General features: G+C 42.6%; 1 protein-coding gene across 1 annotated transcript in view; it reads left to right on the forward strand.

Moving 5' to 3' along the window:
• fcho1 (FCH and mu domain containing endocytic adaptor 1) overlaps positions 1 to 14983 on the forward strand; it is a 253690-nt gene that overhangs the window by 188971 nt on the left and 49736 nt on the right. The window contains exons 13-15 of the mRNA XM_084310518.1: positions 7410 to 7591; positions 8478 to 8502; positions 10146 to 10205. Of these exons, the coding sequence (XP_084166644.1) occupies positions 7410 to 7591; positions 8478 to 8502; positions 10146 to 10205 (267 nt within the window). The remainder of the gene's footprint in view (positions 1 to 7409; positions 7592 to 8477; positions 8503 to 10145; positions 10206 to 14983) is intronic.

The following is a 14983-nucleotide window of genomic DNA, read 5'->3' on the forward strand; positions in this document are numbered from 1 at the left end:
CTAAGATCCAGGAACACAGCACCTACATATGGGTTTTGTTTTTGTCTCCTTTGTCTCTAAAGGAGAAGCAGGGTTCATTTCTAAAATAGAAGCCTAACTTCACCTTGAGGCAGAGACCAGAGTTGCAATATTAAAAAGATAACTAGCGATCAATAAGAAAGCCCAAGTACTTGGACTATGCTTGGGACTAATTCAATTTATTTTCCTTGGGAAGTCAGAATGGATTTGGTGGTAACTCACTATTTGAGAACATGACTTTAGTTTTGTCAGTTTAATACCAATTAATACTAAGCCCCCTGCTGTACTCACTCTACACACACGACTGTGTGGCCAAGTTCAGCTCCAACTCCATTGTGAAGTTCGCCGACGACACGGTGGTGGTGGGGCTGATCTCGGACAACGACGAGAAGGCCTACCGGGAGGAGGTTGAGGTACTGGAACGTTGGTGCCAGGACAACAGCCTGCTCCTGAACATTGGTAAAACCAAGGAGCTGATCGTGGATTATAGGAGAGGACAGCGGGAGACACACACACCACTGAGGATTAACGGGGCTACCGTGGACAGGGTGAGCAGCTTCAAGTACCTGGGGGTCCACATCTCAGAGGACCTGACATGGTCAACACACATAGTCACAGTAGTAAAGAAAGCGAAGCAGCGCCTCTACCACCTGAGACAGTTAAGGAAGTTCAGAGTATCGGGGAAGATACTCCAGTCCTTCTACTCAGGAGCTGTAGAGAGCATCTTGACCGGAAACATCACTGCCTGGTATGGGAACAGCACGGCACAGGACAAGAAGGCCCTACAGAGAGTGGTGCGCTCAGCCGAACGTACCACGGGTATTGCGCTACCTCCCCTGCAGGCTCTATACAACAAGAGGTGCAAATCCAGAGCCTGCAGGATAATGAAAGACCCCCACCACCCCAATAACAGCCTGTTCCAGCTGCTGAGGTCAGGCAGACGCCTGCGAATTCTAGAGACTAAGACGGAGAGGCTTAGGCTAAGCTTCTTCCCCCAGGCCATCAGAGCCTTGAACAATGAACATTGAGAGACACAGAAACTGAACTATCCACACACAAGTACATACACGACACGCACGCTGAGCACGCTCACACACTAGCAGCCACTTTAACACTTTAACACTCATGCCGCACACACGCACACTTATGGCCAGAGGAAAGGCCACTTAAAGTAGTATTACATCAGGAACAGTGTATTGCACTACTAAAGCTAAATAGCATGTCCTATATGCTCTGTAAATACTAATGTACAGATACCGAGATGGCACACCATGTACCTGTTTATTGCACTGTTTTATTGGATTCTATTAATATGTTGTACCACTGTATTTTTATTGGATTCTATTATATGTTGTACCACTGTATTGCACATCGTCGCGGGCAAGACCAGCCGCATTTCATTGTATACCTGTATGCCGTGACAATTAAAACTCTTGAATCTTGAATCTTGAATCTTGAATTGTAGTTCCTGCAAGCAGGACCGAACAACATCAAATGCAGACTGATTCATAGACTTTTTTTTTCATCTACATCATTTCACAGAACTGCTTTAATCCACTAAATGAATGCAAGTCTGGGTTAGAGGCCAGACAGGAGCCTTGCTTTGTCGGTTTGTTATTAATTCGGTATGAATTCACATTTCAGACAATGGGATACTGGGTCTCCTACAGTCGGTGTTAAACTGAGGCTGCCAGACTCTGTAGAGACGGACTGAGAGGGTTATCACTACAGCCCCGCAGCCCATTAGCTTTAACAGTCGTTTTTAATTCAATATTCTGTCTCAATGACTCCTGTCTTGAGTCACCGTATTGTATACATGTACTAAAACTGCAGGGTTATCGGTCATTGTAAAGTACACTGTATTATATTACCGTAATTCCTCTAATAGTAACCGGTATTCAAATACAAGCCGGGTCTCTATTAATGGCCGGGTGCGCTCTTGAGCTAAGCAATTATAAGCCGACCTCCTAATACAAGCCGGGTTACTAATATACTGAGCTGCATACTGGGCTAGTTACTTGATTTCACTTTGAAAACGTTGAAATGACCAGCGACCACCTGTAATTGCACTGTTTACTATTTCATACAGTACTTGGTTTCAATAAATTAACCCAGTACATTTTACTGGGTTCAAACTGACACAAAATGTTGATTTATTCATTATGATCTGTTTGAAAATTAGAAATATAGGCCTCTCTCTTATACATGCCTCCTCCTAATACAAGCCTGGTACCCGCTACAGTTGAAACAAATACAAGCCGGGGTTACTATTAGAGGAATTACGGTATATAATATCAATTGAACTTACACACAGAGATTCAACACTACCGTACCATACCGTACACTACCGTACGTCTACGGAATTATGTCAAGTCGAGCACAATTGTAGAAATGTCATCTGGCACTGTTCTCCACGTGTATTTATTCTGTAACGGGGAAAGTAAAAGTCAAACCCTCGAGACGCGGTAGAGAGAGACAGACGGAGATGGAAGGCCTCGCTCAGTTAAACTCTGGGTGCCCCGCCGCCCCCATTAGCTTCAGAACATTAGCTCAGAATAGAGCATTTAAGTTGGAATGTTGGAGACAGACATTTAGAGAGAGGATAATCAGGGGGCAGTTCACAGGCGGGCATCCTATTTGTTACAACCCAAAACAATTACCCAATTCTTCTCCATACTTTTTAACTTTTTAAAATGTTGGTACTTCTGGAAGAGAAAAACATTAAGCCTACTCTACTCCAGTGGTTCTCAACCTGTTTAGTTCATGGACCCTGAAAACAAGGGCCACCAACACTGTTAAGAATCCATAGCATGGTGATATGATTGATTGATGATGTGATTTTTAGGAACACTACACCAGTTAAGACATCACACATTCCAACTCTTTAACTCAGTAACTCTGAAACCAATGGCATTTGTACAAGAAAAGTATACAGTTTTGGGATACTTGTGAGATTATGGGTATACTGTAATAAACCTGCTTTATATTTCTGGCGGAGGGCTATACATTTAAGATATTCATAGTTTTACACAATTAACACTTTGAGCGCCACTCACAGCTTTTCTCGGGTTTACGACCCGACCGTTGAATGCCACGTCACAAGTATTCTCGGTTTTTATTTTTTTTTATTTTTTTTTATTAGCGATCTGAGATCATATTGCATCATGCAAGCCTACCGTTGGAGATCCAGGGACCGCCGGCGCTCAGATGTGAAAAAAGCGCCCCCTATCGTCTCCCAGATGGTAAATCACCCTTTTGGAATGGACTCAATGAAAGTGAATGGGATTTCTGACTCCACATTTTACTTCTCACTGATGCAGCCGGGGTCTACCAGAGTTCATTCTGGAGCCTCTGAGCCGCGCGGATCATGTGTTCTACTGTATACACGGTTGATCAATACATTTATCGATTTTTTCTAATGGCGATCGGAAATTGGAATAAACCATTTGGATACCATCTGACCTCAGGTAAGGAATCCATGTTATCAGTGTTAGGATAATCAGACTAGTTTTCACAGAGATATAAGCGTTTATGTGATATGGCTGTTTTGACTCTAAAAGCCATGAGGAAATAACAGCAGCGATGCGTGCGTGCGCACACATATACTATCGATCATCTAGCGTTTATTTGAAAACTATTCATAAATAGGCAGACAAATGACAACGTTCTGGAATATTCCAGTAAAAGGCGATTATCATAGGCATGGGTTGTTTTTCCCCGGAAAACGGGTGATTTTCAAAATGCTATCAAACGGAAATGAAGCGATAAAAATACAATCTGCCTTGCCAATGTTGACTGGAAAATGAGTCTTTGATAAGCGACGGGCAGATTAGACACATAGCCATAATTTAAAACATAGATTAGGCGATATTAACGTTAACATTGGCCGTGGATGGTGGCACTCAACGGGGTAAATAGGAAAACACGGCCCGGCACTCTCTCTCTCTCTCTCTCTCTCTCTCTCTCTCTCTCTCTCTCTCTCTCTCTCTCTCAAGTTTATTTGTGTAGCCCAATATCACAAATACATGTGATATCAACGGCACAAACTCACATCTCACACACATTCTCACTCTCTGTTTCTCCCCCCCATCTCTATACCTCTCAATTCTTCACTCTCTCCTTCTCTCTCTCTCCCTCTCTCTCTCTCCCTCTCATCCACTCTTTCACCCCCTCATCTCTTTCACTCTCGCTATCTCTCTGCCCCCCCTTTGTCTCCCTGTCCGTCCCTATTTTTCTCCCCCTCTTCCTCCTATCTCTCTCTCCCCCCTCCATCTCTGTCCAATGCTCTCTCACCCACTTCCCTCTCCCTCCCTCCCTCCCTCCCTCTATCCATCTCTTCTCATAGCAGTTGCTACACGCTCATCAGCACCTCTTGCATAACGATAATGGACACATATACATAGGCTATATGTGGCCCTAACTATCAGCCTGCCAAAAACTATTCACTCATACGTAAACACACGTGCAACCATACGCAGACGCACACACGTATACACACACACCGCACAAACCCCACATGCCATAACACAACACACACATACACACACACACACTGGCATTCACAAACACCATAACACTGCATGTCATACCACAACACATACACACTGATACACACACACACACACTGATACACACACACACACACACACACACACACACATACACACACACACAGGCACATAGAAGCACCATGCATTCTGTAACACAACATACACTCACAAACACCACAAGTGCCATAATACAGCACACACACACACACACACACACACACACACACACACACACACACACACACACACAATGCACCTACCATCGCACAACACGGCCACGTGCAGAGTGGAGAGGAGATGCACTAACAGGAAGGAAACTAGCGTGTGTGTGTGTGTGTGTGTGGTGTGTGTGTGTGTGTGTGTACACACACATATAACATGTTTTAGTGTTAAGTTCATAATATTGTTCTGGTTGTATATGTGTGTGTTAGTGTGTTTACTTCATATTGTAGTTGTATATGTGTTAGTTTGTTTACTTCATATTGTTCTGGTTATATATGTGTTGGTGTGTTTACTTCATATTGTTCTGGTTATATATGTGTTGGTGTGTTTACTTCATATAGTTCTGGTTATATGTGTTAGTGTGTTTACTTCATATTGTTCTGGTTTCCTTGTCTGCATTGTTTCTCTTGTCATCCTGAACTAATCTATCTCTCCCTAAATCTAATTACACTCGTGTCTCTTTGTGGAAATTGCAGCGTTTGAATATCCATCAATGAGCAGCAGCAATAACATTTTACCCTGCTGATATATATATAATCCACTCTCGAGCTTTTCTGCTTTAATTCATCTGACTGAGGTTGTGAACGGGTGTGAATATGCTGTTTCTACCTAAAGGGATGTTTTGTTTCAGCAATAGAAATTAGTAATAATAATAAACTTTATTTGTATAGCACCTTTCATACAGAAACTGCAGCTCAAAGTGCTTCACAACAGAAAAAAGACAGGCATAAAATGAGCACATAAAGTGCAGACATATAAAATCACAGTTTTTCACATTAGGATCTAACATCCCAACAGGCCACCCTGTTTATAGTTTGATTCAGTTTTAAATAGACAATAATAAAAAGAGTAAGATAAAATAGACAGAGTAAAATAGTAGAATAGAATAGATTAAAAAAAGAAATAAAATGTGCAATAAAATAGTTCTGGATTACTGTTCAACAGTTCAAAGTCGTGTTTACCTTCTCTGTTTGGTATCCACAGTTTAGAACTTGACAGTCTTCCCTCCTGTTTTATACCCACTTTGACCCTTCGAACCTCCCACCCAGGGCAAACCTCCCTCTCAGGGTGCAGTTCCCTCTCTCAGGGTGCAGTTCTAGGCCTGGGTCCTACACAGTTTTAAAGCCTGACCGTCTCTTGTTTGATACCCACACAGTTTAATACCTGACAGTTTTGAACCTGTAATAAAAAGTAATAGACAGAGTAAAATAATACAGTGCAATAAAATAGTAGAATAGAATAGATAGTAAAATTATGCAATAGAATGGACAGAGTAAAATAGTGCTACAGTACAATCAACAGCGGAGTGTATTAGAAGGCTATGGTGAAGAGGTACGTTTTTAGCTTATTTTTTTTAAATAATAGCTTCCCTAATGTCCATAGGTAGTGTGTTCCATAATTTTGGTGCATAGTTTGCAAAGGCTGCATCCCCGATTTTCCTTAGACTGGCTTGGAACCTTCAATAGACCAGTAGTAGATGATCGCAATGTTCTAGGAGGCACATAGTTGACTAGAGAATTTGCAATGTAGCTTGGTCCTGTTCCATTTAGTGCTTTGTATATAAGGAGGAGGACCTTGAAATCAATTCTAATGTACAATCTAAGTAGCCCTTCTTAAAAATGCATGAACATTCACTGATAATTGGTCTGTAGTGGAGTCTACAAGGTCTACATTGCCGGACCTTGTAGACTGACATAATTCTGTGCATAGTTTAGTCTACACAGGCCATATTTCAAATAATCAAAATCTTACTTCATTCATCTTAAACATTCTTGATTTGGGGGATTGGTAGTTCCCATGAAATCTGAAGTTCAAACGACAACAGCGATCCACCTTGAATTAAATCACAGCCGTGTTGGCTGTGTCACAGTCACGAAAGGGGCTACTTAATTAATTAATCCAATCCACTTTATTTATAGAGCACATTTAAAAACAACAAAGTTTACCAAAGTGCTGTACAAGTCCCACAACATAAGAAAAAGAAAAAAAATTATAAAAAAAAAAAAATTAATAAATATTTTTTTTAATTCGAAGCTTCGAATTAAAATCGAAGCTCGGCCCCGAAGCTTCGATTGCCAAAAAAAATTCGAAGGTCAGCCCTAACAATCAGTACATCAGTACAATCAAACCGATAATTAAGACAAGGTTCCCTGCAGATGTCTCTCTTTCTTTTTCTGTCTTTCACTGTTTCTCTTTAATCTATTTTACTCTCACTCGCTCATCTTTTCCTAAAGTGAAAGTCCCTCAAACAATTAGAGTAAGAAAAAAGGTTTCACCACCATATATATTTTTGCAAAACACATGCCATGTCCAACCGGTTATTATCCCTTATCTCTCTGTCGCACCTCTTCTCTGTCTCACCTCCTCCTCTCTGTCTCACCTCCTCTCTGTCTCACCTCCTTTCTGTTTCACCTCCTCCTCTCTGTCTCACCTCCTCTCTGTCTCACCTTTTCCTGAAAAATGAACTCCCTCTCAATATTCTCAATCTCAATCCCCCCTTTCAAACATATAGATATTTCTCAAAGGAAATTACAGTATACAAAGTATGAAACTGCAAGTAAACATTTTCTGGCCACTGTTTTCTCGCCTACTTTCCTTGACCCTCCTCTCTTGCCGTACGCTGTGTTGATGACAAGGAGAACAACTTCTACTCCAGCGACTCAGACTTTGATGATGAGGAGCCCAAAAAATTCCACATCCAGATCAGACCAGTAGCCTGCAGCAGTAGGAACAACTCTGCTGCTACAGAGAAGGAACTGAAGGCTACTGTAGGAGCCCTGACCCTACCGCCTAACAGAGGGGTATGCCCTGTGTGTGTGTGTGTGTGTGTGTGTGCGTGCGTGCATGCGTGTGCTTGCGTGCAAGCTACTGTATGGGGTATGGATAGAATGATTGTCTGTGTGTTGTACTCTTGTACTTCCATCCTTGTGAAGCCCAAATGTAGAAAGATGAGCTGAATCTGTTAAAGTGAAGACATTTGGACCGGTCCTTGTTTATAGCTGCACCGGCTTGTTTTGGGGGGAAAAGACGAACCTCTGAAAAGTCTATAATAAAGTATGATATATCTTTAGTATTGATTACATAAAGTGTTACAAGAGAAAAACCGGATGCCAGGTTTTAGAAATGATGTGTTTGTTTGTGGTGCTCCTACCCTCCCACCACCTTTACCATACAAATAAGCATCTTCTAAGAGCATTGTTGGTTCACTTTGTTTCAAATGGTGATTTTTCTGGATTTGGATCTGAGATTCTAAAGAATATTCAAGCATTTGTAGCTACCGGTAGTTATTGTAGAGGAAATGTACCCTGTGCAGCTTAAAAAGGGGCCATGTTGGCGTTTATGGGTTGGGTTTAAATATATGGGTTAGAATAAGGGTTATGGTGAGGTTAGGGGAAGGGTTAAATGTATTTGTACTACTACCAGTACTAATAGTCAAGGTCAACTTTATAATAGTAGTACAAGTAGTATGTAGTACTAGTAGTGAGGGTAAGGGGCTAGAAGAATGTAGTCAATGCAAATGTAGTAAACAGTCCCCACAAGTATAGTCATACAAGAGTGTCTGCGTGTCTGTGTCTTTTGGTCGTGTGCAATTTCTGAAGTGTGTGGGTGTGCAGAGCATTTCAACAACTGCAGTTAAAAGTTGAAGCATCTGATCCATGACTAATACCTGTACTTCCTCACTACCAGGTGCAAGTCAAGAGACATCTTTCCAGTAAGTCTGTCTGTCTGTCTGTCTGTCTGTCTGTCTGTCTGTCTGTCTGTCTGTCTGTCTGTCTGTCTGTTGGTGTCTGTTGGTGTCTGTCTGTCTGTCTGTTGGTGTCTGTCTGTCTGTTGGTGTCGGTCTGTTGGTGTCTGTCTGTCTGTCTGTTGGTGTCTGTCTGTTGGTCTGTGTCTGTTGGTGTCTGTCTGTCTCTGTTGGTGTGTGTCTGTCTGTTGGTGTCTGTCTGTCTGTTGGTGTGTCTGTCTGTCTGTTGGTGTCTGTCTGTCTCTGTTGGTGTCCGTCTGTCTCTGTTGGTGTCTGTCTGTTGGTGTCTGTCTGTCTGTCTGTCTGTCTTGTCTGTTGGTGTGTCTGTCTGTCTGTTGGTGTATGTCTGTTGGTCTGTGTCTGTTGGTGTCTGTCTGTCTCTGTTGGTGTGTCTGTCTGTCTGTTGGTGTGTCTGTTGGTATCTGTTGGTGTGTCTGTCTGTCTGTCTGTTGGTGTGTCTGTTGGTGTCTGTCTGTATCTGTTGGTATCTGTCTGTCTGTCTGTTGGTGTCTGTCTGTCTGTTGGTGTCTGTCTGTCTCTGTTGGTGTCTGTCTGTCTCTGTTGGTGTCGTCTGTCTCTGTTGGTGTGTCTGTCTGTCTGTTGGTGTCTGTCTGTCTGTCTGTCTGTTGGTGTCTGTCTGTCTCTGTTGGTGTCTGTCTGTCTCTGTTGGTGTCTGTCTGTCTGTCTGTCTGTTGGTGTCTGTATGTCTGTCTGTTGGTGTCGTCTGTCTGTCTGTTGGTGTCTGTCTGTCTCTGTTGGTGTCTGTCTGTCTCTGTCGGTGTCTGTCTGTCTCTGTTGGTGTCTGTCTGTCTGTCTGTTGGTGTCTGTCTGTCTGTCTGTTGGTGTCTGTCTGTCTCTGTTGGTGTCGTCTGTCTGTCTGTTGGTGTCTGTCTGTCTCTGTTGGTGTCGTCTGTCTGTCTCTGTTGGTGTCGTCTGTCTGTCTGTTGGTGTCTGTCTGTCTCTGTTGGTGTCTGTCTGTCTGTCTGTTGGTGTCTGTCTGTCTCTGTTGGTGTCTGTCTGTCTCTGTCGGTGTCTGTCTGTCTCTGTTGGTGTCTGTCTGTTGGTGTCTGACTGTCTCTGTTGGTGTCTGACTGTCTCTGTTGGTGTCTGTCTGTCTCTGTCTGTCTCTGTTGGTGTCTGTCTGTCTCTGTCTGTCTCTGTTGGTGTCTGTCTGTCTCTGTTGGTGTCTGTCTGTCTGTCTGTTGGTGTCTGTCAATGTGTCTCACTTTGAGTTGAGGTCTAATGGAAGAGCCAATGAAAATGTTTCTGAGGAAATATTCTGCTTATATCGTTTGTCTATGAGTTTGATGCATGTGTCCTCACAAGTTTAAAGTAAACACTCAGAAAGTGTGTTTCTGTAAGAAAGAGAAATACAAAGCATGTTATGAGTACCACTTAATCTAAATAGGTCTGATAACTGTGTGTGTCTTCTCTCTCTCTCTCTCTCTCTATGTCTATGTCTCTCTCTCTCTCTCTCTCTCTCTATGTCTCTCTCTCTCTCTCTCTCTCTCTCTCTCTCTCTCTCTCTCTCTCTCTCTCTCTCTATGTCTCTCTCTATGTCTCCCTCTATGTGTTTCTCTCTCTCCCTCTCCATGTCTCTCTCTCTCTAGGACACTCCAGTACTGCCGGAGGCCGATCAGAAGGAGAGGGAGAAGGCATCTCTCACAGGGGTTAGTCTCTCTTTGTTTCTCTCTATCTCTGTCTGTTTCTCCCTCTTTGGGGAGTTTATTTAGATGCTAACTTACTTTTCACCATATAAAGAGCACATGCATTGGTCTTTAATTGGTCTTTAAAGGGCATTTTGGCAAAATTGTGTCATTCTGCTGTGAGGAGGACACTAGAGGTCTGCCCTCCACCGTCTGATGTCATCTGGTATCTAGAGGTCTGCCCTCCACCCTCTGATGTCATCTGGTATCTAGAGGTCTGCCCTCCACCCTCTGATGTCATCTGGTAACATTTGTTGGGGGGCTGATGTCTCCTCACAGCAGAACGATAGGATTCATGTTGGAAATTGACATAGTATCCCTTTAACATTTTGAGTAATTCACTTTTGTTGTAATGTTTTCACATACTCTTCTGTGTTTCTGAGTGTGTTTTTGGGGATTTTCAGCAGGATGAGATTTGTAGAATGGGTGTTGTAGACCAGGGGTTCCCAAACTTTTCAGGCCGGGGCCCAGAAAATAAGGCGTCAGAGAGCCGCGGCCCAATGCACATCGTCAGGCTTTTTTTTTTTTTTTTTTTTGCCAGGTGACCGATTTTTTAAGCCAAATATCACTTCAATCCTATTAAGTTAGTTCAAGTTAGTTATTCATTTATATGTGTTATTTATGAGAGGGCTAACTTGTTGCAAAATAATAATGATAATAATAATAGCCTCATTAAAATACTATTGTTGCTTCGGTTGTTTTCAGCGTTTTATGTGCATAATCTGTTATTTAGTTTGAAATGTTCGTTGAAATAAGTAGATTTTTCGTTTTTGTTTATTTATTAAGTTAATATAAAACCATATAGTCACATTTTAGAATACAACTAGAAACACTGTCCTGGCCTGCTTCTAAGTTCAGTGGCCTGACAAAAAAAATAAAAATAAAAAAATAAAAAATTAAAAAAATATTATTTTTTATTTTTCTTTATTTTATTTTTATTTTTTTTAAATCATCTCGCGGCCCACCCGTGGCTGCTCGCGGCCCACCTTTGGGTCGCGACCCCGACTTTGGGAACAGCAGGTGCAGATTTCAACAAACTGCACAGGTAGAGGGCGACCAAGGACATAAACCAGTGTAGGCCTATTTCACGACGGGTGTGAGTAAGGATGGCCAGTTTATAGAGGAATATAAAGTGCAGCGGTTCTATGTTCATTTGGGAGTTCAGGGAGCAGGTTTCAAGGCACACCTGTTTATAACTCCCCTCTCCAAACTAGAGCCCGGCCGTCGGATATTGGATTATCACCGATATATTGACCCGATATTGTTACCAGTATCTTTTATGGACTTCAACGGGCGTGGAGATAGTGGCATCATGTGAAACTAGAGATCTCGATGTGAATGCAGAGATGCTAGCTATGTCATGCTAGCTCACAGACAAATGTGATATTGCTCTGAAGTAAAGCTATTCATTCTCAGTCCTTGCTTCACAATGATGGAACGAACTCCCCACCACAGTCAGGACAGCTGAAACCCGGCCGTTGACTAAAAAGACACCTTTTCAAACAATATCTGAAATAATATCTTACTGTCTTTTTACTATTATGTACCCTACTACTATGGTACTACTCTTATACTACTACCTATCTTGCTAATATGTCTATACTACTATGCACTCAGAGTGTAACACCTGGACCTTGTCTCGGAGACCCCCAGCTGAGAAGATTTTGGTTGTTGGATATTATTAGGTCCACAACTGCATGCTGAGGTTACAGTGAAACCAATTATCAGTATTATATAGTCTCTCAATTCTAGTGAATAAAGTTAAGAAATGTTTAATATTCTCAATTATTTTCCTGCGGACCCCCTGGAACCCCCTCAGGACCCTTGGGGGCCCCTGCACCCCACATTGAGAACCACTGGACTAATGAATATGAGTACCTTGAATGTCCTTGGTTTGCTCATATTGATTGGTGCAGCTTACAGTGCACACAGACATGCACACACACACACTGTTACACACCTGTGTTGTGTGTCCTATATGCTCTGTAAATAACTATGTACAGATACCGAGATGTCACACCATGTTACCTGTTATTGCACAATGTTGTTTTTATTGGATTCTATTATATGTTGTACCACTGTATTGCACATCGTTGCGGGCAAGACCACCCGCATTTCATTGTATACTTGTATGCCGTGACAAATAAAACTCTTGACTTGACTTGACTTGTGAGTGGACCCCCCACAGACTTTAGATTACCTTCATCCTACTGTCACCTTGTAGAGTTTTATTTACCAGCCTCTCTTCCTCATGGAAGCGCCTGTTGTGAGTGAGGTAAATCTGCTGCTATTTACAGCTGTGGGGAGTCACCATCTCTCCCTCTCTCTCTTTCACTCTCTCTCTGTATCTTTCTCTCTCTGGCTCTCCATCTTTCACTCTTGTCTCCCTTCCTCTTTCTCTCTCTCTCTGGCTCTCTCCCTCTTTCACAGTCTCTCCCTCTCTCTTTCTCTCTCTCCCTTTTTCACTCTCTCTCTGTCTCCCTCTCTCTAAGTGAATTAAATCCACAGGCTTGTGGATTAATGGTGATTGTGTGATTAAGGCAGTTAGTGGAAGCATGTGGAGGCCTGGTTGTTAGTGGAGCAGGGATAATGGCCTGCGTCTATCACTGCAGACTAATGGACTGATGTGTGGACGACTGGGAATCCCTTGCATCTCCTCCTCTCCCCTCCATCCCTCACTCTTTCCTCCATCCCTCACTCTCTCCCTCCATCTTGTTCTCTCACCGTCCCTCCGTCCTCTCCATCCATCTCCCCTCCATCCATACCTCCCCTCAGTCTCCTCTTCTTCTCATCTGCCCTCCCTCCATCCAGGGTTAAGAAGTCTTAAATGTAATCATCAGAATGTGTTTGGGGGAAATGTTTGGGCTGCAATGTAAGCTGTACAGTAATAGCTAATATCAGCCCCCTCCCCTCCACACACAATTTGTATGTAATTACTTCTTTCATAGTATTTTTTTTTGCCAGTATGGCCGTGAAATAGGTATTAAATTACAATCCTCCCTTCATCGATCCATCCATCCCTACCACCTCTTCCTTTTCCCCTCATCCCTCCATCCCTCTGTCCGGCATCCCTTCATCCATACAGTAACTCTCCTCTCTTCATCTCTGCTCCTATCCCACCCTCCCTCCCTCTCTCTCTTTTCTCTGGGTAATCACCTCCACTGATTAGGGACCAGCCCACAGTAACACACTCTGAGGGTGGGGATATGCCAAAAATAAGAATGGCTAATTAGCCCCCTGCAGAATGTGTACTTTTGGTTGTATTTAGACCATCCCAGACATTATTTTCATGATTTAGTCTTTCTGCAGTTTTGGGCTATTCAGTATGTGGAGGTGGAGGGCAGCTGATTAAGTGACTGTAAATAATTTATTACTGTGTGATGAAAGTGGCTAATCTAACCTTGGTAGAGTCCAACCTTTACTGTGTGATAAGGATTATTAATAAAGAAGTCCAACAAATGGGCGGCTACGTGGCGTAGTGGGCAAGGCGCTCGCCACGAAATGCTGGAGACGCTGGGCTCGTCAGTTCGAGCCCAGCGCTCCACATTTGCTTTCAGTTTAGCTGGTCGTCCGTACTAATACACATTGGCCGTATTAGGGGGTGGGAAACTGATGGGTGGGGATCGGGCGTTGTGGACAGCGACTCCTACAGGTCGGTTGGTGCGCCTGCGCAGTAGAATCAGGAAGTGTCGGGCGCAGCGTGAGCCTCCCACGCGTTACTCCTCGCCACTGAGAGATCGAGCTGCACAGGTGAAAAGATGCGACTGCTGTTACCTCAAGTACCGGAGGGGACTTGTGCTATGTATGACTTAGTCCACATTGCAGCCGGCTTGTGGGAGGCAAGAAACAGCGTCCGTGACAGGGGAGGGTTGAATTGGATGATACGAAATTGGGATGGGAGAAAATATAGAAAATGGGAGAAAAAGTGGATAAAAAAAAAAAAAAAAAGGGTCCAACAAATAAAATTAGCCCTCCTAAATATCAGATCACTGAATAATAATTTCTTTTAGTAAATGAACTAATTAAAGAAAATAACTTAGATTGCATCTGCCTAGTAGAGACATGGCTCAATAATGACACGGCTACATCAATAATGATAGAGGCTTCTCCACCAGACTATAATTTGTATCAAATACCCAGAAAAAATAGAAGGGGTGGAGGAGTTGCAGCAATTTTCTCCTTAAAACTCTTGTTTAGAATCACGGAACTAGGCGAGTTCATGTCGATGGAATATCTTGCCATTGAGCTCAAAACAGAATCAACCATTATTGTCACAATATACCGACCGCCCAGACACTCATACAGGAACTCTCTGAACTGATCTCATTATGTGTTACCGGATATGATAAGGTGATCCTAAATGGAGACTTGAACATCCATTTTAATAAGAAAACAGACTCCAAAACTATAGAGCTAGAAAATCTACTGGATAGCTTTGATCTAACACAACATATAACAAATGCAACCCACAACAAGCTTGGAAATACATTAGACTTAGTTATAACAACAACTGGGCTAAGCATAAAACATTTCTCTAACTGAATTACCGGTCTCCGACCATCACTGTATATTTTTTGATACTCAAATAACCCTTACTAAAACAAAAAAAGAAATCATAGTTCAAAAGAGGCTCCTAAACGACAAGGCTGAATCAAAGTTCATTAATCTTATCAGACTACATGAACCACACAATCATGACAGCTCTCTAAATGAAATGGTAGAAAATCTCAATGATGCACTGT

Source organism: Notolepis coatsorum (genome assembly GCF_963971535.1).
Source record: "Notolepis coatsorum genome assembly, chromosome: 3".
Taxonomy (NCBI): Eukaryota; Metazoa; Chordata; class Actinopteri; order Aulopiformes; family Paralepididae; genus Notolepis; species Notolepis coatsorum.